Below are 23,255 nucleotides of genomic sequence, written 5' to 3'. Positions count from 1 at the left end.
ACAATAAAGCTCCTGTGAAGCGGTACTCCTCCTCCACTTACAGCCTGCACAGGCTGAATGGAAATTTCCAACCAAATGCTTACAGTCTGTCCCTAAAACTTTCGAAGCCTCTCAGGAAGAGGTAGGCTTTAGCCATGGTTCTGTGCTCCCACCAGACTGAGACACTCAGAGAGCATCTGCACTGACAGCATCTATACCCATTGCACATTTCGCACAGCAAGGTTGTGCTGGTTTTGGTGGGATAGAGTTAATTTTCTGCATAGCAGCTAGTTCGGGGCTATGTTTTGGACCTGTGCTGGAAGCAGTGTCGATAACACGGGGATGTTTTTGTTAGTGCTGGGCAGTGCTCACACAGCGTCAAGGCCTTCTCTGCTTCTCCCACCACCCCACCAGCGAGCGTGCTGGGGGTGCACAAGAAGTTGGGAGGGGACACAGCTGGGACAGGGATATTCTATATTCCATACCATATGACATCACGCTCAGCATATAAAGCCGGGGGAAGAAGAAGGAAGGGGGGGACATTCGGAGCGATGGCGTTTGTCTTCCCAAGTAGCCGTTACGCGTGACAGAGCCCTGCTTTCCCGGAGATGGCTGAACACCTGCCTGCCCATGGGACACAGTGAATGAATTCCTTGTTTTGTTTTGCTTCTGTGCGCAGCTTTTGCTTTACCTATTAAACTGCCTTTATTTCAACCCACGAGTTTTCTCACTCTTACTCTTCCGACTCTCCTCCATCCCACCGAGGGGGAGTGAGCGAGCGGCTGCGTGGCGCTCAGCTGCCGGCTGGGGTTAAACCACGACAGAAGTTTTTTCCGTTTGCTCTGCTATTCGTGAACCCGTCCCCAGCATTTTTCTCCCTGCTGCACCTGTAACAAACACAGGACCGGGCCTGAGGCTGACTGTGTTTAACACGGCCTCATGCTGCATCCACAGCACATTTTCCAACCCAGAAGCCGGCAATCCAGCACCGCCAGAAGACAACGCCAAAGGAGAACGACCAGGGGCTGTCTTCTTACTTGTCCCTGAGGGGCTCGGCGTCCTCAGGCTGAGCTCCACCCTGACGGCAGGGCTCGCCCACCGCTCGCCGCCAGCGCTGCGGTTCAGCGCGCCCCCGGCAGGCACGCCGCCCGCGGGAACCCGGGTCTCGCACCCCGCCCGCTGCCGCTGCGCCCGCGGGCCAGCACCTCCCTGCCCGCACACTCGCCCCTCCCGCACGCCCCGGCCGCAGCGCATCCCGCCGACCGGCCGCCCAACGGCCGCCATCGCGCTGCCCCTGCTCCCCCCGCGCCCCGCCGCGCTCCCCGCACGCCCTCCACCCACTTCCGGTGGCGGGAGGCGCAATGCGGAAGGGACGGCGGGGCCGGAGCGGAAGTGAGGTCCCGCCGGCTCCCGCGGCACGGAGCGGAGCGGGCGGCCGTCAGTGGCAGGTGGTGCGGCCGGTGAGGGAGGCGCTGGTACCGCCGCGGCGGGGGAGCTGGGGGAGCGGGGCGGCAGCACCGGGGGCGCTCGGCACCTGTCAGCGCGCGGCGGGGCCCGCCCGGCTGTCGCCGTGGCGGGGCTCGGGCTGCGGGGGCGCCGCTGGCGCCAGACAAGATGGAGGCTCTGTCAGCGCCGCGGGTACCGGCGGCACCGGGCTGCGGCGGGCGGCGGTGCGCGCCTGCCCTGGGGCGCCAGGTGGCAGCGGGGCGGGGGGCTGCTGGCCCGGCGCCGGCTGCGGGGCTGCCCCTCGGCCGGGCGGCGGGAAACCCGCGGCTGTTCGGTGGCCGCCTTCCTTCTGCCTGGGAAGGGAGAGGGGCTCCGGGTGAAGGGCCGGGCCGGCGCCGCGGCTCCCCGGGTGGGTGGTGCCGCGCCCGCGGGGACCGCGCGGGAGGGTGGGGGCCGGCATGTTCCGTTCGGCGGCGGGAAGCCCGTGTCCGCCCTAGAGGTTACGGGCGCTGAGCTCAAGGGAAGGGAGAGGGCAGAAAACCCTGCTCCTGGCTTCTTTTTTCTCTGGCGGCATGCTTCCTGAGCCTAAGCCCTTAAAACTTGGGCATTTGTTTTTTGTTTTGTTTTTTTTTTTTTTTTTAATTGTTTTAAAGGAAGCTTTTTGCCTCTGTGGCTTACAGGCAGCCTCACTAGTGCAATACTGCAATGTTTCAGTCATCAGCTACCGCAGGGGAGGGTTTTAAATTAGAAAAATCAACAAACCTGCTTTCATTTTAGGAAGGAAGAACAAAATAGGTTAACGTTTTTGTGTGCTCTTGTAAAACGTCTTAACAGCTTTAGTGTTTAAAATATGCTACCCTTTTGTATAAGGTCAGAAGCACTAAAATAGATCTAAACATTGAAGTCTGCTCGGGCTTCTGGTCCTCTGCACTTGGCAATAGTTTAGCATTAAGATAGTTGCCACTCTTACATATTTGTGGTGACTAGAGAACCTTATTTTCTTTTTTTTTTTTCCTAAGAAGAAATCCTATTTGTAAGCATTGTGAAAGAAATTCTTGTTGTTTGTGAGAGGCTTTTAAATAAATGCTTTCTTTTGAAAGATGTTTCCCTGGGTAATTGTGTTTTTGAAACACTGTTATGTTGTCTTTAGATAGTCCCCATATTTGTTTTGGAACATGAAATAAAATAAGTCTCATAAGGTAGAGAGAGCAAGTCTTTTTTGTTTGTTTGTTTGTTTTTGCTAAACCTGTAAAATCCTTGGGAAAGGATGCAAGTGAGACCTGCTTTGTAGAAGGTATCTGGAAGCACAAGAAGGTTTCACTAACATCATCTTGTGTTGGACAGGACCGCCTCTGATAAAGGCAAAATGGCTTTCAGTAAAGGATACCGTGTCTATCACAAGCTGGATCCGCTTCCATTCAGTGTGATAGTGGAAGCCAGAAACAGAGAAGAGTGTCTCATGTTTGAATCCGGAGCTGTGGCGGTCCTCTGTAAGTTGATATGTTTTGATAACTACAATGTAAAAAGTTGGCAGGCTTGACATCGTGTAAGCTGTTTATTTATGGAATATAACGAAGCAACTATTCTGTTTTCTTATTTGCTAATGGAGAGGCTTCTGATTTAAATGAAAAAAAAGAAGACATTTTCATATGAGAAAGAATTTTACACATTTAATTAGATTTTTATCAGGCATGTGTATTTTCATGTATACTGAATTTTCTTCTAATAGTTTCCAACATCTGCTTATTTTTTTGGTTCTGAACAACCTTCTCCTTTTGAATACATGATAACTCATCGAAAAGCTAATTCTCTGTTGTATTTCATAATAAAATATTTCTATATTCCTAAGTGGTATATCATCTTAATTTTTTTTTTTTCTCATTTTGTATCATGATTTTTGATGGCTTTTTGATTTTTTTAGCTTTATTTTGTTCTTGTATTTTTAACCTATCTTGAGGCTCTGTATTGGTTCATCTTGTAATAAAATCAGTAAGTACTTGGAGCAAGGTGTCTTGCATTGCAAGTTATTTTTGCGTGTTTTCAGTGATAAATGCATTAAATGTTTCTTTTAAATTCTTTTTGCGCCCCGCCCCCCCCCCTCTTTTTTTCTCTAAGTCATAGTTGAAGGAGGACACTAAAATGAGAAGTGCAGAAGAGGTCCGTGAAGCTTGTAGTAGGATTTTATAATGTAGTTTGATTTGTATTTTCAGAAAGAAAGTCTTAGCACCTGGTTGCACAGGGTTTCTAAGTTTGTTTTTGACTCTGCTGTAGAAAACTGCTTTCATACTGTGGAAGTTTGGTTTTGATTGTTTTTTAATCAATAACTTCTTGATGAGTTAATTCTGATACTTGTTTGTGGTTCTCTAGTCTAGCTATTCTGAGCACCTGATCAGAAAATGGGAGGTTTGATTCACTCTCTGAAGCATGAGAGGACTCAAAGACGTAATTCTCAGGAGGGTGCTCTGGCTTCGAAACTGGAGCAGGCTGAATGGGGGCTGCGTTCTCTAACAAGACTCAAGAGTTAGAAATGTGATTTCCAAAAAAGAGTGGGACTTGAGATACTTTTCCTTTCTTTGGTGTTTGCAGTTGGCTCTCCTACACGTGAGCGTGCTCCTTGGCAGCAGCATGGTCTCTTTCTGAGGCATCTGACTGTCCCTGTGTCCTGCGTAAGGTGCTTAGAAGTTGGGCCGTAGTCACCTGTACAAGACAGGCTGTATGAACAAGTGCTCTCTAGCATACAGCTTAATCTGCATCTTTAAGGTGCGATTAGAACAAGCTGCCATTAGCTGTTAGAGGCCTAGCAATGGGACACACTAGCGTGGTTGACATTATAGCTGTGATTGTCTGATCATCCAGGTGAAAAACAATGGATGCTTTTCTCCTGTTTTTGAGAATTGGTGTTTTTTTTTTTCTGATACTATTTCTTCTTACTATTTATCTAAGTAATCTTGTTGACTTTGTCAGCAGTATTTGAAATGTGTTGTGTGGTGTGGATTGAGTTGAGAGTAAGTGTCCAATCATATAACTAGTGAACAGTTTAGTGAAATCCATAAAGCAGGGGAAACAATGCTTTGAAGATCTGTGGAAAACTTTATTTTAGCGTGTAGTTAATAATTACTGAATGTGCTTAAGCTACTTAAGGAGCAGCAATGTGTTAGAAAGAAATTTATTCCTGAAAGTTATGCTGAAAAAGGACAGTGAATTAGCTGCTGCTTGTGCCGTGATACTCTACAGGGACCTGGATAAACTTTCTTCTCTAAAAATTAAAAATCTGTAGCCATATCAAAGCTCCTGCCATCTTCTATGCCTCACATTGTTACCGAACAGAAGTGGATCCTGAAGGAAGTTCAAAAGCCTCTCTCCTCTTGGGCTCTGTATTTAGTAATAGCATGTTATTAATCTGTAAAAAAATGTTACTCCTTGGTATTCTAATTGGTAGGTTACAACATAGTGAGCATTTATACTTAGATAGAAATAGTTACACTGAATATTGTTTTCTGTAACTTTAACCAGTCAAGCACTTATTCTTTTTCTATCTGGTAAATGGACATATTTCCCGATGCATATTTAGCTGTGGCAGTTTGCTTTAATTCCCTTTTTGCACCTAAACTCTTTAGGTACTGAAACGTGATTCGTTTGTTAATGGTTAAAAGATCGCAATCATACCCTTGAACTGACAGCAGAAAAAGTTCTAGAGTTCCCTAGCTCAGGTTTACTTTTTTTTCCTCTTTTCCTGCTTGCTTCTCTCTTCTGATATCTATTCTTTTTAATACTTATTTAAAGGAGTACACTTACTAGTGCTTGGGGAATATTTGTAAAGTACTACTTCTCCATCTCTCTAGTCATGCCACAGAAACTAGTCAAAAGATTCTGGTCCGTAGCCTTACAAACTTCTGGATATTGGTACAAATCTAAAAGGCAAAGTGAAGGAAAGACTGGCCCTTGGGGAAGATTCCCAAGGTGTTTGTAAAATCTGTGTGAATAAATAGAAAAACAATCACATCAAGAATATATCACTTTAAATCCAGAATAACATCACTGCAAACTGTTAAAAACTCATATTTTTTGCTGATGGTGCTGACACATTTTAGACTCTACAAAAATTGACAATACTGATCCAAACTGTTAGACATTTTTCAAAAGATTTTAATAAATACTGAAGTTAAAATAACATGTCTAGCCTTATACTCGTCCATAATTCTTACCTCTATGTAGAATGTATGATATAGGTGCAACCTAGTGAAATACACTTAACCATTGAAAGTGATTCCTGTGGCTCAGTTCCGAGAGCCTTAGTGAACTGCATCTTCTGGAGTGTCCATATATAGAAATTCGGATTTGAAATGGGCTAAGAGAAAGGAATGAAAGCTTACTGATCCTTTAAATTTCATCTTAAGGGAAGTACATCTGTCATTTTGCTGAGGGAAGGATAACGGTATTAACCTTCATCCCCTTTACATGCAACGAAGCATTGCAAGATGATTCAGAGGGTTTGTTTAGGCCTCTGTGTGAAATGCTCTTCAGCTCATATGTTGTGCGATTTTCCATGTGTTTTGTGTGTGCGCTTTATCTGTTACTCAGGTCAAAAAAACAGGCTGGAAGAAAGGAAGAGGGTCGAAGGTACTGTTCACAGAGGTGGTTGTTGCATAATCATTCAGTCTTACCGTGGAAGCAGCCATGCTTCTGCTGCAAGTGTTCTGTGTCCTGCTCATGACATGGATTAGCTAATGTTACTGTGACCAAAACATCTGAGAAATACTTCATTTGCCTTTGTATATCTAATACGTCTTTTATCCACTCACTCCTAGTATTGGGTTAGCCCAAGATACTGAAGTCTTGGCAGGATCCTGCTAACTTGCTTCTCAAGGCCTTGTAAGAGCACTTAGTTTTAAATGTCAGCAGCTTCACTGCTGATTTGTTTAGAATTTAGTGGGAGGATGTCATAGATCTGCTTTTTCTTATTTGACATATAAAATAGACAGTATATTTAATCTTTGAAATAAGACTCTTCAATGAGGTATCTTACCTGTAAAGATTTCATTGACTGAGCAGAAGGGTGTTCTCTCTCCCTGTTCCTCTCTGGTGAGTCATAACAAAATGAGTGGGAAGCTGTCTTTACTCCTGTCGCCTACAATGAATAAGGGAGAATGTTCTGTCATCTGGGAAAATACTGAGCCGTGAGTGGAGAGAGCAGGAGCTTCATGCTCAGCCTTTGACTTCAGTCTTATGGTAAAGCTGAGAAGAGAGCAGGTGTGAGCAGGAAGAGGCACTATGCCCACCCTGAGCTTTCTGTAGAGCTAGATAAAGTAAGAGCTGTAACAACCTGTGTGCAGCAGGCATCCTGGTATTCATAGTCATGTTTAGCAATACTACTGTATCACCCATTCACATTCCACTTCTTTTTAAAAAGAAAATTCTTTTCCACTGTGTTCTTGGGGGGGGGGGGGGGGGCGCAGAAAGCAGATACGCTATTATCCATCCACAGTAGCAGATGGGATATACTCACTTTGCAAGAGATTTTAAGTTGATATAGTGCTTGAGGAAACTTAGATACACAGAAAAGAAATGTATTGACAAATACATTTGATGAGCACCTAGTATATGTACATAATTATTAAGGAGGGTAACATTCTGTATGCTTTTAACCAGAGGGGTTTTTTTCTTCGATGTTGGCTGCCACCAGTAATAAACTGCCACTGTGGTTCTCCACACCCCCCTGATAATGTTTATATAGAGTTTTGAGTGAAATCACATCTCCTTGACTAGAGAAGGAGAATATTTCAAAATTAATTACTACGTTCTGTTTTTCGTTATACACTTAAGAAGCTGCTGAGAAGCAACAGCTACAATGGACGCCAAAGGCAGCTGGCTGGTGGGGGAGGCTGTAACCTGTCCTCCTGTCATCAAGTGCCTTTCCTAGGATTCTGCCAGAGTTCACTGTCCTTTTGAATCTACTGCGAAGATGTTCCGCTCATTGCTTTCCAGACAATTCCAACAAAATCACATGGTTTAACAAAGATCACATATACTAGCCTAGCACTGTTTTAAAAGAAGTACAGTAAGAATCTTCCCAGGAGGTCGGTGGAGGCAGTAACTCTTGCTTGGGAGGACTATGACCTCTTTGAATGGCACAATGGATCTGCAAGAATTTGGTCGGCAGTTCTGGAAATATTAAAAAGAAGTTACTTACAACAGACTCTGAAGGCTTTTTCTTCTCAGGGTAGACTAGCTTTATAGCAATAGTAAAGATTATTCTGCTTGTGTACCGCAGCCCTTTGTGTGATTTTAACAAGGGATTTCACTGGCAACAAGTAATTCTCCTTATGAATGTTCCCTTTTCAATTCAGTAAGTTTTCATTTCTGTGGTAGCACACGTGATAGTAGAAGTCTTGGTTTTGCCCTACTGGGCATCCAGTGAATGATAGTTCTTGCTAATTAAATGTCTGTTCTTGCTAATTAAATGTCTGTTAAGAAGCCTAGTTTGCATACTTGTGGAGTTACTCAGATGTAATTTAGAAAAACTAATTAGCGTTTCTACATTTCAGATAATTTGGTTGCTTTTTTGCATGCTAGCACGTATTTAAATTGAAAACTTTGTAATTTTGTGAATTGACTTGTACAGGCAAAAATTGCAACAGTTTGCTTTTGTGTAAAATATTGTTTATTATTATTGGTGCTATAATTATTGGTGTTATAATTTTTTGTTTTCAATAGGGAACATGTAACTGGGTCAGAAAGCCCAAATCTGATGGAAAGGAAGTGCTTGTAGGCTGTTACATAGGTCAGCTTTGTTTTCACACTTCTGTTTCTCAGTTTGTTTTTTTTTTCCCCCCTCTCTTCAGTAGTGTTAGTTGAAACGATGCATTCTGTGAAGTACATTTGCATAGTATTAAAAAATAGTGTTAAAGCAACCAAGCCTTTTATTTGCTCATGTTACAACTATTTTTGTTGTTGTTGTTCCAAACAGTGGGATTTTTTCTCATATGTAGTATATAAATATAATTGCTAATATCTAGAGGTGTGTCATTTTTTTTCATTGCTGAGTAGAGGTAATTTGTTATTTGGGCATTCCTCCCTATAGTCTTAAGATACATGTTGATTATGGTAACATATAAATGTCTTTGTGAAGTGAATAATGGTACCTTATAACTTGGACTAGCAAACAGACTGGGAAAAAAAATAATTGAGTTAATTCAAAGCAAACATCGTATGAATTATGGCAGATTTAAATAACAGCTGCCACCCAGTTTTCTGGGTATCTATTCTTGTCAGCAAAGTATCAAAAGTAATGAAATGGTTCTTCAATTAGTTGATTTATAGATGAAAGTGATGACTCCAGTGATTTTAATGTCATTTGTGTGGAAATATTAAAGTGTTAGCTTTAATTTAAATTCTGAAAGTTTAACTGTCCTAATTTGACAAAAAGCTTGAAAACCTCAATCTTAAAAGCTCAAAAACAAACTGTGTAAGAATACTTTTTTCAGATTTTAAACTTTATAAACTGACAGTAGCATGAGCTTTTTCTTGTCTAACTTAAAGGAAGAGTCTTGTTTCTGAAGGAACTGCACTTAAATTCAGGAGTCTGTCTGTTCCCAGCTCAGTGCCTCATGTTCTAGCTGGGGATTGTAGCCACTAGATCATAATGTGTCATCAAGGCGCCTTGTGAACCCACCAAAAAGAGAACGTAACTGTAGAAAGCCTAAATGATAACTTTAAAGTGATCTTAGCTTTGTAATTGTTAGAATTGCTAAATTAATTATCTGGAATTAAGCAGAATACATATGGAACCAAGTTGTCCTGAAAACAGCATTTTTAATGGGGTTCCATTTGCCTAACAGTAAGAGGGCTGACATAATCCCTTTAAAATAATTTAATCAGTCACCTTTCTTAAATGAATCGGTGATTGATAAGGTGTGATTATTACAGATGCACACTTGTGATTTAACGTGGAACAAATGAGATGTTAACATTTAAAAATACTATGACCTATTAATTTTTAATAAAGATTGATTTAAAATTATTCTTTTTCTGTTGACATGGCAAATGAGACTTGCTGGCCTTCTGCAGGAATGCATTACAACTTGACCTGAAAACCACATTAAAAGTGTTGTGGGTTGTTTGTTTTTTTTCGGTACTGCTGAACAGTGAGTCATTATTTCTGTTTTAGAAATTGATCAATTTATATCTAATTAATCCAATAGGTTAAGCAGAAGCTGCTTTTCATTTCCTTTCTGCTTAGCGTCTGAACTGACACAAAGTAATAGAAGAAAATACTGCCTGGTAATGTTTCGTGTCCATCTTTATACACAGACATATGTGCTTGCATTGTCTACTATTTAGTGCGCCTCTACAGTATAATTTAGAATATGTTAGATCCGATGTTGTGGATGAAAGTTGTCATTCCAGCTGGTAATTTCTGTCTTTAGAAGTTACATGTCTTAACTAGTTCTTCTTAGCAAGTGACAGTGTTTTATATTTTTTTCAGCCTTCATTGTGTTTACTTACTTCCAGCTATTTAAAGATGAATAAATAGAAAAGTCAATTTCTCAAGGAGTAGGTTCGTTAATTTGTAGGACTTCATGTTTTTCTGAGTGCATATTTATATTAGCTACATTTTTTCAAGATATGGAGCTCATAAATCAAAGTCAAAAGGGTTCTCATGGCTGCAGGCCAACCTACCGTTCTGGGAAGAGATGTTCTCATTCATTAGGAATGTTACAGAGGAAATGAGGAAATGCTCTTGGAAATGTTCTCTCCGTCTGTCAGGATTACCTTAGCCTTCCTGCGGTTTAACTTCTAAGCTGTGGTTCACCCAGTTGGTAATTTCAGCTGTTCACAGAGGAAACTGAAAGTTGGCTTCGCATACACTGGATAGAAGATAGTGTAGTGATGGAGTCTTAGCCATGTGTTTTTGTAACTTCAGCGACTTTTGCGTATCCAGCTGTATCCGATGACCGCGTGCTGCATGAAGTGAGAGACCATAGATCTTCATGAAGCTTACTGCTTTGGAGAAGAAGGAAGAGTTAAATATGATACTTATGGGAAGAATCTGAATGGTTCCAGAGCACTTACGTTGTTATTCACACTGGTACGGAGTGTTACAACAACCTTCAGATTTAATTTTGATATCTTCAGAAACGAGGAGTGCCGTGTACAGTGACAGTCAATAATAGATTACGCTCTGGCCTGGGTGTTCGGGATTTTTTCTTTTAGTATCCATAAATGAAAGGCATCCTTGTGGCTAGCTCTAGTGCTGCTTCAGGAAATTCTTGGAAATGTTTGGAGGCTAAATGGACTTTTGGTCTAAACCAGCTGTACAACCGCTTGCATGTTTTCATAGTATTACTGCTTGTTCCTGTCAGGACCCTGAGGACACCACCAGCCCTGACTGTCCCTGCCCAGTCCCCCTGGGGCTTCCTCCCCTTGCCCACAGCCCAGGACCCCATTTCAGTCCCCTCAGGGCTGTCGGTTCCTCCCCCAGAGGTGCTGCAGCAAAGCACTGGTCTGCAGCTCTCCACAGCCCTGCCCAACCTGGACATGGGCCTTGCTGAGCCGGGCTGATGTCCTAGCTCAGCCTTAGCCTGTCGCTGTCCCCATGGCCTGCGTGGCCATCCTTGGGCTGTATCTGGCCCCGGTTGCCTGCACCGGGCCTGACTCCTGCCCACAGACTGACACCTGGCCTGGCCTCAGCCTGTCCCCATGGAGGGGCCTGATGTCCTGGACTGGGACTGTCCCCAGCCTGCCCTGCCTCGCTGGGGGAGCCCCCATGGCTACCAGTGCCCTGACCTCCTTGTGCGTTACTTCGAAATCCACCTGAGCACTGCTGCAGTCAACCATCCAAAGCATCCCTGCGTAGCCGGGGTCGGTGCTGCTGAGGTAGGGAGGAGGCAGCAGTGCGGTGCCGTGTGCTTGCTCCCTTTTTGGCTATCAGTGCTACTGTTGTGAGTGCTTTCTTTTTAGCTCGGTTTCTTAAAGAAAAGGAGGTTTATGTGATAGCCATTTTTCATCCCTCTGTATTGGCTGGTATCAGTCATCACCAAATCTCATCATGCTTTCCGGTTTCATGAACGCTGACGACTAGAGATTCAAGTGGGTGCCCTCAACGAAGGGGAATCTGCCTTATGAATTCATGTTATGAAGTTGTAACTTGCAGTATGCATGATGTGCTTTATGGGAGGGTGGTAGGAGCCTGTGGCAGGTAAGCTCTTCTGCATCCTGACTGCCTGCTATGGGGCCTGTTAAACGTGCCTTGCGCCTGGAGTTGGGTTCTGTGGAGGCAGCGGCTGAAACCTGGGGATAGGTGAGGACGGGCCAGGGCAGGATGGGTGAAGTGAACTTTCTGAGGTGTGCAAAGTTTGCCATTTTCCTGTGTGAATTTTGTCCTTAAAAAAAAAAAAAAAAAAAAAGAGAGAGATAGAAAAAAAAGTGTGAGATAGAAATACTGACACATTCACTGTAGAAAAGCTTTGCTCAGAGTTCACGCTGTATTAAATCTAACGTAACTTAACATGAAAAACATGGCATGAAGTGCTTTTGCTTGGTGATGGGGTGTTTTGTTAAGAAAATGATAATTGACTAGCCACAGTAAGTTTTTTGATTTCTGTTTTTTGTTGTTTGTTTTTGTAACCCTTTGCTACTTTATTAGCAGTGGCCTTTGTTGTTGATGAATTTGCAAAGCCCATGTTACTTAATTTACTTTGGGCATTTACTTACTAAGGCTTAGCAAGGATAACGGGCAGTCTGTGCAATGGAAAAAGAGAATAAATCCATAGAAGACAGAAAAGCCATTGTTCTGAAATGTCATTAAATGTTGGCAGGCACCTTTAAGAAAAATCCTGCAAAAGCTTTGAAACTAAACCTCATCTTTCATTATTAATTTGAAGTGTGAAAGAAGAACGTGGCAGTTCTCTGGTTACTGAAAGTTGAGTTTAGAAGAGTATGTTGACATCATTAAATGCTTGCTGGAAAAATGGATTGGAAGAACCAGGTTTTGAAGTTTAGAAGTTGTTCTTTCTAGCCTGATGGTGATCTGGTTAACAAAAACATGATTTCATGCTGGCAAAATCACTGTCTGTAAACAATGTGTTTAGATTGGCTGCAAGTCTTAAGACTTATTATGGGAGAAGACTTTGGAAACAATCATGCTGCTATAACTCTTTCATCTTTAGCGTCTGGATTACAGGAATACAGCGTATCAGTGCAAATAGTTAAAGAAGGTTTTTTAAAATGCACTGAAAACATTGAACGAGCTTAGATTTCAGGCTGAAGTTAAATAATCGTTTCACCTGTATTGAAGTTTCTGATCCACTTTAATAATAGAGCTGGTGGACATTTGAACAGAAGGATTAGGCTTGTGCACAGGCAGGGCTGTGCTAAGCTTAGGGAATACTTATCAGAAAGATTCACAACAGAAGTTCTAAAGAAAATGTGGTTAATATGAAAGAGAGCACGTCAGAATGCCAGGGTAATAGACGATTCAATTTACAGTTTTCTTTATGTCGAAGTCTGATTATTTATTTTTTTTTAGCATCAAAGTGAAAATTAATTAGCAGATCATTTCTGAGGAGGAAGAAGGCACTGATCCTTGGTGACCCAGAAATCTCGGTCCCTCTGGATCCAGTGACTCTAGCTGGAATTGTCAATCTTTGTGCTTCAGGTGCAGTCTCAGTCACGAGTGAAAGCTCAGGACAGGTGGGATCCAGTTTCCGCTCTGCAATGTCTCTGTCGCCTGGCTCTGCAGTCAGGCTTGTGGACCTGGTTTTTCAAGTGCTGATTGAAGTTCTAAAGTGTACACTAACATTAACTTCCAGGTGAATAATGATAGATATGCTTCGATTTCTTCTAAAATACTACAAATACTTTTTTCTTCAAAAATGGCTATGAAAACTGTGTTTTTCTAATCTAAGACATGACTTTTAAATACCATTATCTTCTGGACCTGCAAGAGTTTTTATATGCTTGAAATATATCTAGAACTAGTTAAAATGCACTTGTGATAATCTTGTTTACTTATCTGAAAATAACACTGCCACATCATGGTTTTATTCTTGGAGAAAAGGGATATTTTTTTTTTTTTTTTTTTTTCAGAAAAAAAACCAGCATCTAGCAGTACTCTAATTTTAACTAATTACAGGAGAGCGTTCTCATGGAACGCATTTGCCTGTGATTGAGATGCTTTTTATATTGGGAGATGATGATGTTAAAAATGCCAGTGTAGCATGATCATACTTTGTCATAAAATCAAACAGTCATTTTCAATTATAAAGTGCCATATGCTCATACATTTTGATTTCTTTCCAGGAGTTTCATGTAAGCGCTGCTGCTGTAATCTCTTGGATTTTCTGTTTAGAGTGGACTCGTTCTCCCTGACATAGTGTAGGATCTTTTACGTCATAAAATCTTATGTTTTCTCTCCGTAGCTTCTGCAGAAAAAGACACAATCAAGAATACCTACTCCAAAGTAATGGATGCGTATGGACTCTTGGGTGTGTTAAGATTAAACCTTGGTGAGTAAAATACCTAAACCTTGTGGTTCTGTAAAACTTCCCAGCACAGGACCTTTGCAACAGGAACTGGACTCCTTTTTTCTTTTTATTTTTTGTCTTTGGAGAGTAACTTGCAAGTTTGGAGCACTCCCAGAAATGAGGGAGTGGACAAAAATAACTTCCGTTTTCACAATTCATGTTATTTGCAGCATAGTTTCTCCTGTTTGTGTTTCCTTTTCTTCTGTAGAAGATGAGAATGAGTTCTTGATGTTGGTTATTTTTGTACTGTTTTCAGGCGAACTGAGGTCAGACTATGTGCAGTTAAACATAAATGCATCAAGGTCATGTTCCACTAAGATTCGTTCTGTTACTGGTGTCTTTTCTTGTTTTACAGGAGACACATTGTTACATTATCTGGTTCTAGTAACAGGATGCATGTCTGTGGGAAAGATTCAAGACTCTGAAGTTTTTCGAGTTACTTCCACTGAATTTGTATCATTACGAATCGATTCAACAGATGAGGATCGTATTTCGGAAGTGCGCAAAGTTTTGAACTCGGGAAACTTTTATTTTGCATGGTCTGCAACTGGTGTCAGTTTAGATCTTAGTCTCAACGCTCACCGCAGCATGCAGGAGCACACCACTGACAATAGGTTTTTCTGGTGAGTTCATAATGCGTCGTATCAGCCATTATATAGAAAAATTCATGCCTGTACAAACTAATCTGTGGCAAGTTTTTATCCTTGTCTTTATCAGCTCTTAAATGTGCACCTCTGTCCCACAAACGTTGGTCAGATAGAATGGCATTATTGTAACTCTAAGGACATAAGTATGTTATTAATGATACAATGTTTCCATGGCCATTTGGAGTTTCCTAATTGGAAGACAGGTTTTCACTGCTTATGATATTATACTTTGATCTGAACAGTTGTCATAATGTTGTTTCAGCTTTGATGTCTCTTAATTCTTCATAGAATCATAGAATGGTTTGGGTTGGAAGGGACCACAAAGATCATCTAGTTCCAACCCCCCTGCCATGGGCAGGGAAACCCTCCACTACACCAGGTTGCCCAAAGCCTCATCCAACCTGGCCTTGAACACTTCCAGGGATGGGGCAGTCACAAACTCTCTGGGCAACCTGTTTCAGTGCCTCACCACCCTCTGAGTGAAAAATTTCTTCCTTATATCTAATCTAAATCTGCCCTCTTTCAGTTTAAAGCCATTGCCCTTTGTCCTGTCACTACATGCCCTTGTAAAAAGTCCCTCTCCAGCTTTCCTGTAGGCCCCCTTTAAGTACTGGAAGGCTGCAATAAGATCACCCCGGAGCCTTCTCTTCTCCAGGCTGAACAGCCCCAACTCTCTCAGGCTGTCTTCATAGCAGAGGTGTTCCAGGCCTCGGATCATCTTCGTGGCCCTCCTCTGGACCTGCTCCAGCAGCTCCATGTCCTTCTTGTGCTGGGGGCTCCAGGCTGAACGCAGTATTCCAGGTGGGGTCTCACAAGAGTGAGAGATGCTTCATCAAGTGTGTCAGTTTTTTTCGAATGAGTGTGGTAATGGAGCTTTAAAGAAAATTTTAATCTTTTGAACATTCTTGATTCTAAAACGATGTGATGTTTATATATGGTTTCCAGGTGGGTTTCCAGCATATGAGAGGGCTTTAAAAGTTTTATTACACAGATAATTGTTAAGTTGCTGATTCTGTTGAAAAAGAGCAGATATGTTATGCTACAGTGCACATTGCTTGACTGCTGAACTCACGATCTTTTTACAGAATAGTTTTGAAAAAAGTGTAGGTTTTCATGTGGAGTTATTGGAGAAAGGAAGACTGCTGTTTCTGCCAATGAACAGCAATGGCAGCTTAAATAATGCCAGTGATGCATGCTGTCATGTAAGAAATTCTGCTCTCATATTTTCTGCCTTTGTTGAAAATGATGTATGTGTCCATGAACCTTGGAAGGGTCCTGAAGACTTGGTAGTACAATGTTAGAACAAGTGAAAAGTGACATCTTCCTCCCTCCTTCTGTCCAAAATACAGGACACCAACCAGCTGTGGCATATGTGCCAGTGCTACTCTGTTCTTTGTCAATATTTTGATCAGACAGAGGAATATGATCAGATTTTTATATAAGACAAAATATGTGTATTATGACAGAAAATAAGCTGTAGTGTTCAGAAACACACCTGCCTTGATGTAGGTTTACAGGAGTTATAGGAACCTAGCTGTTTGTCTCTGCACCTGGAAGAAGACTGGGCTCTCTGTTGTTAAGTCAGTATTTCAAGGCTTGAGGAACGATGATGCCTGTTGACCCTGTCCAAATCAGCTTGGCTGATTTTGATCTCTGTCATAAAACTTGTTAAGTTACCTGGCTTTTTTTGCAGTAAGAATCAATCCTTGCAGGAGGTAGCTGGAATATCCCAGATTCCAACTTCTAGAAATGTAAACACTAAAAGTCAATAAAGAAAATATTCTGCTTATGCACTCCAGTAACATTTTCTTGGGCTTTTTCTATTCAAAAGTTCCGGTCTCAGATTGCCCAGGGAAAGGATATTGTTTGCTTTCTCAGTCCCCTATTGTAATGCAGCTGTATACTTTTCTGTAAAGTGAATGCAGACTTGATTCGTGATATTTGAATCTTCATTAATGAATGAGATGTTTGATAAGTTGCAGGGGTTTGTTGTTTTGTGGTGTTTTTTCTTTTTTTAATTGGAAGTTTAGAATGAAAGGGCTAAAATTAAAGTGAATAGGTTCAACTTTATAGCAAATACGTTATTTGCAATTATGGTATGATTTTCTGGACAGTGACAAAACCAGCTGTCTTACTGGAGTTTACTTTTCTTTGCTGTGCAGAATACTTTACTTCCTTTTTATACAAGCGAATGTTTCCAAAGAAGATCAAAAGCCAAGCCCCACTAGAGTGAGATAAAATAAAAAAAAACCTCACAAAACCCAAACTTTAGTCTTATTTACTTACTACAGTGTTGATTGGTACTACTTAATGCACAGGTATATCCAAATTGTGGATCTTTCTTTCATTTGAGCAGTTATTGGCATTAGAGAATGGTATATGCAGTATATTATGTACCAACACTTAATCCTGAGATTAATATTTACAGAAACTTGGAAATCAGTTGACTGTGAATGTATTCCTGGAAGCTTGTGTGGGCAAGTGATGCATTATGGTGATGTATATTAGAAATTACCAACGTACATTGACAAAAAATTTTTTTCTAGCTTTATTTTCTGGTGTTGTGAAATTGAATAGTGCTTTACCCGTCACAAAAAGTAACCTCGTAATTGGAATTCTGGCTTACTTTTCCCAGAGTCTGAGAATCTTAGGCTTCTCAAAGCAAGGCTGAGTAGAGAAATACAAACAAGCTTGGAGTGTTGTTTTTTGCTGGGTGAAGAGCAGAGGCTATAAGGGTTATTTTTTAAAGGTCATTAGAATTCATGAATTCACCCCATATTCTTATTGTGCAAACGTTTAAGCTGTTCTCTTGTAAACTTTGATATTTCAAGTATGTTTAAATAAGAGTTATGTCATAAAACTATAACGTGTATTTTCCTTTTCGTATTTGTAGTAGTGGGCATAAAATATAAAATGTTAGTAGCTGGCTTAATAATTTGAGCTGTATTGTATTTCCTTCCAGTTATTTTTTTTTTTTTTTTTTACTAATAGGAACCAGTCACTGCATTTACATCTGAAGCACTACGGTGTGAACTGTGATGACTGGTTGTTACGTCTCATGTGTGGAGGAGTGGAGATAAGGACAATTTATGCGGCTCACAAGCAGGCAAAGGCTTGTCTCATTTCACGACTAAGCTGTGAGCGAGCTGGCACCAGATTTAACGTCCGGGGAACAAACGACGATGGTCATGTTGCTAATTTCGTTGAAACAGAGCAGGTATGTTATGCTACAGTGCACGTTGCTTGGCCCATGAACTCAAGGTAAGCATGTGTGTGGATAGTTTTTTGCCGTAAATCGACAGATCAGAAGTCAAGTCTGTAATCAACAGATATTGGAATAGTTCCTTTGCTGCTAAATAAGGAATCTAAGTAGATTATGTAATTTGATGATCTTAGTTTTTAGTGTAGCTTAGGATAAGGGCATGCATGGGTCTGAGTTTCAATAGCTTAAGAAGCTGTTATCCATCAGCTGTACTTCGTTTTAGCCTCCTGAGCTGTGGGCAAGTGTATTACTACTTTTGACCTGAGCTAATAGTAAAGTAAAAGACCTTAGAAACAAGCAAAAGATATTTTTGGCAAATAAATGTTACCTCGTGGTTCAGGAAAGAGAAAAGCATTCCTACGGTTACTTAACACAGCTCCTCTGAAAGGTAATTTTTAAAGTCAGTGTAATTCAGCTGCGTTTTATTGCATATCTTTCCCCTTACTATACAGAAATGTAAGAAGCTATTAAATAATTCTTTACTGGCCTTTCTTTGCTCACTTCTTACGATAACACGGTTGCCAAGATGTTGTTCCTGCAACTGTATTCATGTGAGTAGGTATCTTTGGTTGACTCATTGACTCTTTGCAAAGCCTAGGTGACTTCAGTAGAATTTTATCCAGGAAGAGCTCTGCTTGTACACATCCAATTTCAGGGATTTAGTCCGCACACCGTTGTTACAGTTCCTTGTCCATGTTTCCTGGCAGGCTAATGTCTTTAGATGACTGTGGCATATCATTCCACTTAAAAGTTTCCTTTCCTGTATACCTAATAGACCACTATATTTTGGATTCTGATGCACAGAATCTGTGTAGGTGTTCTGAGTAGGCTGTGTTGTTGTTTTCTGTGCATTGGTGTACATTTTAACTGTTCCTGCAGAAAGATCTTAGCAAGTTTTTTAAAACAGGTTACTCTTAGCACAGAAGTCATTCAGGCCCAAATAATAAGTCTGCTGTATTTTCTTAGATGTTGTGAATCATGATTCTGCAAGGAAGCATGAGAGTGCCAGAACTTTTAATGCATTGTTCAGAATGAATAGAGACAAAAGTCTAGAGAACACAATTAATATTTTAGCTTATAGTGTGGAATATGTAAATATGTTTTATTTACTCTATGTTTAGCTAAAGGTAAGAAACCTAAAACCTTACTCTCTGTAATATCTATTAATACTATGCTTTTTTTTCTTAACAGGTGATATTTTTAGATGACTCTGTGTCGTCTTTCATACAGATTCGAGGATCTGTCCCGTTATTTTGGGAACAGCCAGGCCTGCAGGTAGTCAGGAGATAGATTTAATTATACAGATAATTTATTCATGTCTTTTTAAACATCTTACAGTAGCAATTAGGATTTCTGCACAGTTACCTGTCAGAATGAGGTTATCCTTTGGGAGCAAGTTGGTGCTATTGTTTAATTCACCACACCTGCTGCTTTTGAGTCTCTGAATGCTGTTTTGCACAAGATTTGAATGTCCATTGCTTTTGAGATATCTTCTTTTTGAAGTTCTGACTTTTTCTGGTTTAAATTAAATTACTATTTTAAAATAAGTTATCTAAGGGCCCCCAAAGAGACTGTTTTCTTCTGATTTGTTCTTGAGGATAAGTCTTTTCAAGAAGTCAATATAGATCAAGAGTTACTGTGATATAATTGCATCCCAGTTTTCTTGAAAGAGGGATTACATCAGTAACTACTATTGTGATACAGTTTTTACAGGGAAGGTGAAAAAAATTCATGCCTCACAGTGACTCTAGATTCTTTAACTAGACATACAAGCATTTTGCAGTAGAACTGCTGAAACATTTACATACCTTTTACTCAAACCAGGAAGTAATTAGATGATATGATGAAGCATATTAAATGAAAAAGTGTTTTTTAGAAAAAGAAGAGGAATTTTAGAAAAGCCTATGGAAAGAATATACACTGTAGCAAGGAGAATAAATTTTGGAGATTTAATTTAGAAAGTGAAATGAATTTTTAGACCATATTTAGGATCAAAGTCAGTCTTTGAAGAACGATTAATCAAATGTGTAAAGACAGATAATTTAATGTAATCTTCATGTTATAGGTGGGATCCCATCGTGTAAGAATGTCAAGGGGTTTTGAGGCGAATGCACCAGCTTTTGACAGGTGAAAAAATGTCTTAAATTTTTGTTAATGCACTACAAACCTCTGATAAGGGATGCATCAGAAGGATGGGATATCTTATTCCAAACAGGAGGCTTTGTTTATACAAACATGTGATTGAGCAAAGCAGCAAACTGCCTGGGCGCTTTTTCAAACTTTTACAGAATTTCTTGGGCCTTTAGTGCTTTGTTGAAAAGTTTGAAGCAAATTTAAAATAGTGAAATACTTTGTTAAATTGAAAACAAAAATTACAGGATGATTACACTGAATAATCTATATTTGTCAGCTGCTGTATAAAAGTAAAATTTATATTTTAATTCTCTTCCTGTCATGACACTTCAGCTTCACAGCCTTGTGGTTTTAACTAAACATGTGATGTTAAATTGGTGCTATTACTCTAAATAAATAACTATCAATGATTGTATGTCATTATTGAGTTTTATTGATTTCTTTGGACATGACATAATAAAAGGCTTGCAGCAGTTATCAGAGTACCCAGTGCATTTCTGCAGCATCTCAGTCAGTGTTGCAGTTGTTTGTGTTAATTTTCTGCATGCCAGAAGATGAATGTGGAATTTTTCTTTATTAACAGGCATTTCCAAACTCTTAAAAATTTATATGGCAAGCAAATTATTGTAAATTTACTTGGGGCAAAAGAAGGGGAGCACATGCTCAGCAAAGCTTTTCAGGTGAGTATGACAATTCCCTCACTGTGCATATCCTTGGAATTTGCCTTTTTGCAATGAAGCTTTTGTATAGCCTTCGAAAAATGAAACAGGTGTGCTATACTCTGGAGCAACTACCACTTGTAGATAAAATTGTATCTATAATAAAAGCACTGCTTAAAATACGTAAAGTGAAATGAATTTGTAAAAGCTCTATATACAATCAGTGTTTGATTATGTTCACATTGATTACCAAAAAATTGTAACAGCAACATACATAATGTTGAGAGTTTTTCCATTATTTTCCTATTTTATGCTTGTTAGTGGCTTATTTATAAAATAAATCTTTTTTGCACTATAAAATTGGTGAATAGCTAAATTATACTTTGTGGTATTTAATACTGGGATGCTTCTTTTAAAAACCTTTCCCTTGGAATTCCTGGATATATTCCTTAATATTTCCAAAAAAATCACAAATTAATTTTTCAATTAAAACATAAAAAGCTGCTTCATGATTCAATAGAAATGTTTGTTCAGAAGATATTAACAGTAAGTGACCATTTTCATGAATTCCTACTAGTTAAGTTAAAAATAACTGTCACATTGTAGTCCATAAATACTGACAATTTGAGAAGTTCTGTCTGAAGCCAGAGAACATGTCAATAGCCATCTGTTGTTTCCCTTTCCCTTTTCCCTTTGTATTTTAATGGTTGAATATCTTAGACCATTCACTGGTATCTTTTCTGTATCCAGCTGTCCTGGTAGGAGACATTAGTGCTCCCAGATGGATATCAGTGCCCAGTGAAGATCATAGCTTTGCCAACAAAGATTGTATGATCACTTCAAAATTTTTTCAGAGAATATTAGGGAAAGTTCTGTTCAAGCCACCCTCCACAGCAACCTAAATAATTTGTCTTTCTTCACTAGTAGTTTATGGAGTGTTTACTTAGTCCCTGTTGCTGGCAGGAATGTCTTAAATGATGACTGTTTGTGAAGGGAGTTTCCACTGAAACAGATATTCAAAAATTGAAGCATTTACAGTGGAACAGGTTGTAGACTGTCTTGGTGACCCCTAGTATAGTAAGGAAAAACTGACTTTGATTGTGACAAGAAAAAGAAAAGACACAGGTTAAATATTAATCAGTTCTGAGTGATTTGTTGAACAATAGTGATAAAACTGGTTTCGTTTTACCTAACAGAAAATGTGTAATAAAGAAGATAGCTAATAAAACAACTTAAAAATATTGATAGCCTCTTATTTAGATATTGGTATGTTTATTTTTTTTCTTCTCTTTTTACGATGTCAGAGCCATTTGAAAGCATCTGAACATTCAGCTGACATCAAAATGGTGAACTTCGACTATCATCAAATGGTTAAAGGTGGAAAGGCAGAAAAACTACACAGTGTGCTTAAACCTCAAGTCCAGAAATTCTTAGAGTGTGGGTTTTTTTATTTTGATGGAAAAGACGTTAAAAGGTTTGTGTGTATAACTTCTGTAAATTTCTTCAAATTAAATTATGGTTCTGGGATGCTCATCACCTCTTAGCAAGAAAATAAAAGAATGTTACTTCTGTTGTGTTTTTATTGTATCCAAGATGATGCTCAATAACTGAAATATGACTCGCTTATTTTATTAAAATTTTGTCTCATTTTGAATATATTCTAAAAATCTTAATGGAAAATATCTCTGAGACATTGATGGGGCATGACTTAATTTCAGGTCTTTGAGCTCACAATTTTGGTGAAAATGAGCAATTGTCCTTTTTCTTGGGTGTATCCACATGGGATTAGTGGATGGATATTTTTCCATCTTCCTGTATAATGTTACTCGTATTTTCCTCAGCAATGGAGCATACCATTTTCATTTTGTTGTAGATGCTGATGTTCGGTGCAGTCTTTTTCTAAATCTGTTTGCACCTGGATCCTCCATTTGAAAGATTCAGTTCTCCACAAAGCATGAATGGGATGCGTGTTTTCTGCCCTGCTCTGTACCTCCCAGTCCTGCTATACTAGTACTTCTGTCCCTGTTTCCCCACCTCTCTTTCTCAAGCAAAGGCTGTGCTTATCTCAGCAGGAAAAGGGAAGTGGGGCTAGAACTAAGCAACGTTCCTGCTCTTCTCCCTTCCACACCCTTCCTCCTTTTAATTAATGCCAGAGCAAACTGCTGAGTGAGGTTCTCCATGAGAAAGAGAATTGTTGAGTGAGGGAGTTGTGCCACATGCAGTGGGGTTTCATCTTCTAGTGCAGCGGGAGAGGTAAAGAGGGTTCCAGTGCCAGATTTAGTGGGAAGGCATCTAGGTCCCATCTCTGCCTCAAAATGTCACTGACTATTCTCCAAAAAGCTTTAAAAGTGTGTGTTGGGAGGACACTATTTGGTCTTGATAGAGGTTCAAATAATATTATCACCCATCAAAAAGACTGACAACAGAACAAAAGCAAAATAGGCTGTGGCTTGTGATAGCTTGAAGAATTGCATTAATAAAAGATACAGTGATGATTTTTATAAGTTCATGGACCCCATCCCTTTTGGAGAATGTCAGGCTTTTTTTTGAACACAGATAGCAAGTTGCTGCAGAGATAGTAATGAAAAAAGTAATATTGGAGAAA

At 40.1% G+C, this 23,255-nt stretch overlaps 1 protein-coding gene across 1 annotated transcript in view; it reads left to right on the top strand.

Moving 5' to 3' along the window:
- Positions 1-1,414: 1,414 nt before the first annotated feature.
- Positions 1,415-23,255, top strand: part of SYNJ1 (synaptojanin 1) — a 69,772-nt gene continuing 47,931 nt past the window's right edge. Inside the window, 9 exon segments of the mRNA XM_086617716.1 lie at positions 1,415-1,439; positions 2,770-2,915; positions 13,845-13,931; positions 14,305-14,572; positions 17,588-17,813; positions 19,050-19,133; positions 19,924-19,985; positions 20,575-20,671; positions 21,955-22,124. Coding sequence (XP_086473842.1) covers positions 2,792-2,915; positions 13,845-13,931; positions 14,305-14,572; positions 17,588-17,813; positions 19,050-19,133; positions 19,924-19,985; positions 20,575-20,671; positions 21,955-22,124 — 1,118 coding nt within the window. The 5' untranslated portion in view covers positions 1,415-1,439; positions 2,770-2,791.

The sequence above is a fragment of the Tauraco erythrolophus genome, chromosome 1 (genome assembly GCF_009769465.1).
Source record: "Tauraco erythrolophus isolate bTauEry1 chromosome 1, bTauEry1.pri, whole genome shotgun sequence".
In the NCBI taxonomy this organism is placed as follows: domain Eukaryota; kingdom Metazoa; phylum Chordata; class Aves; order Musophagiformes; family Musophagidae; genus Tauraco; species Tauraco erythrolophus.
The sequence above is the reverse complement of the archived record's forward strand: the minus strand, read 5'-3'. Positions and strand labels throughout refer to the sequence as shown.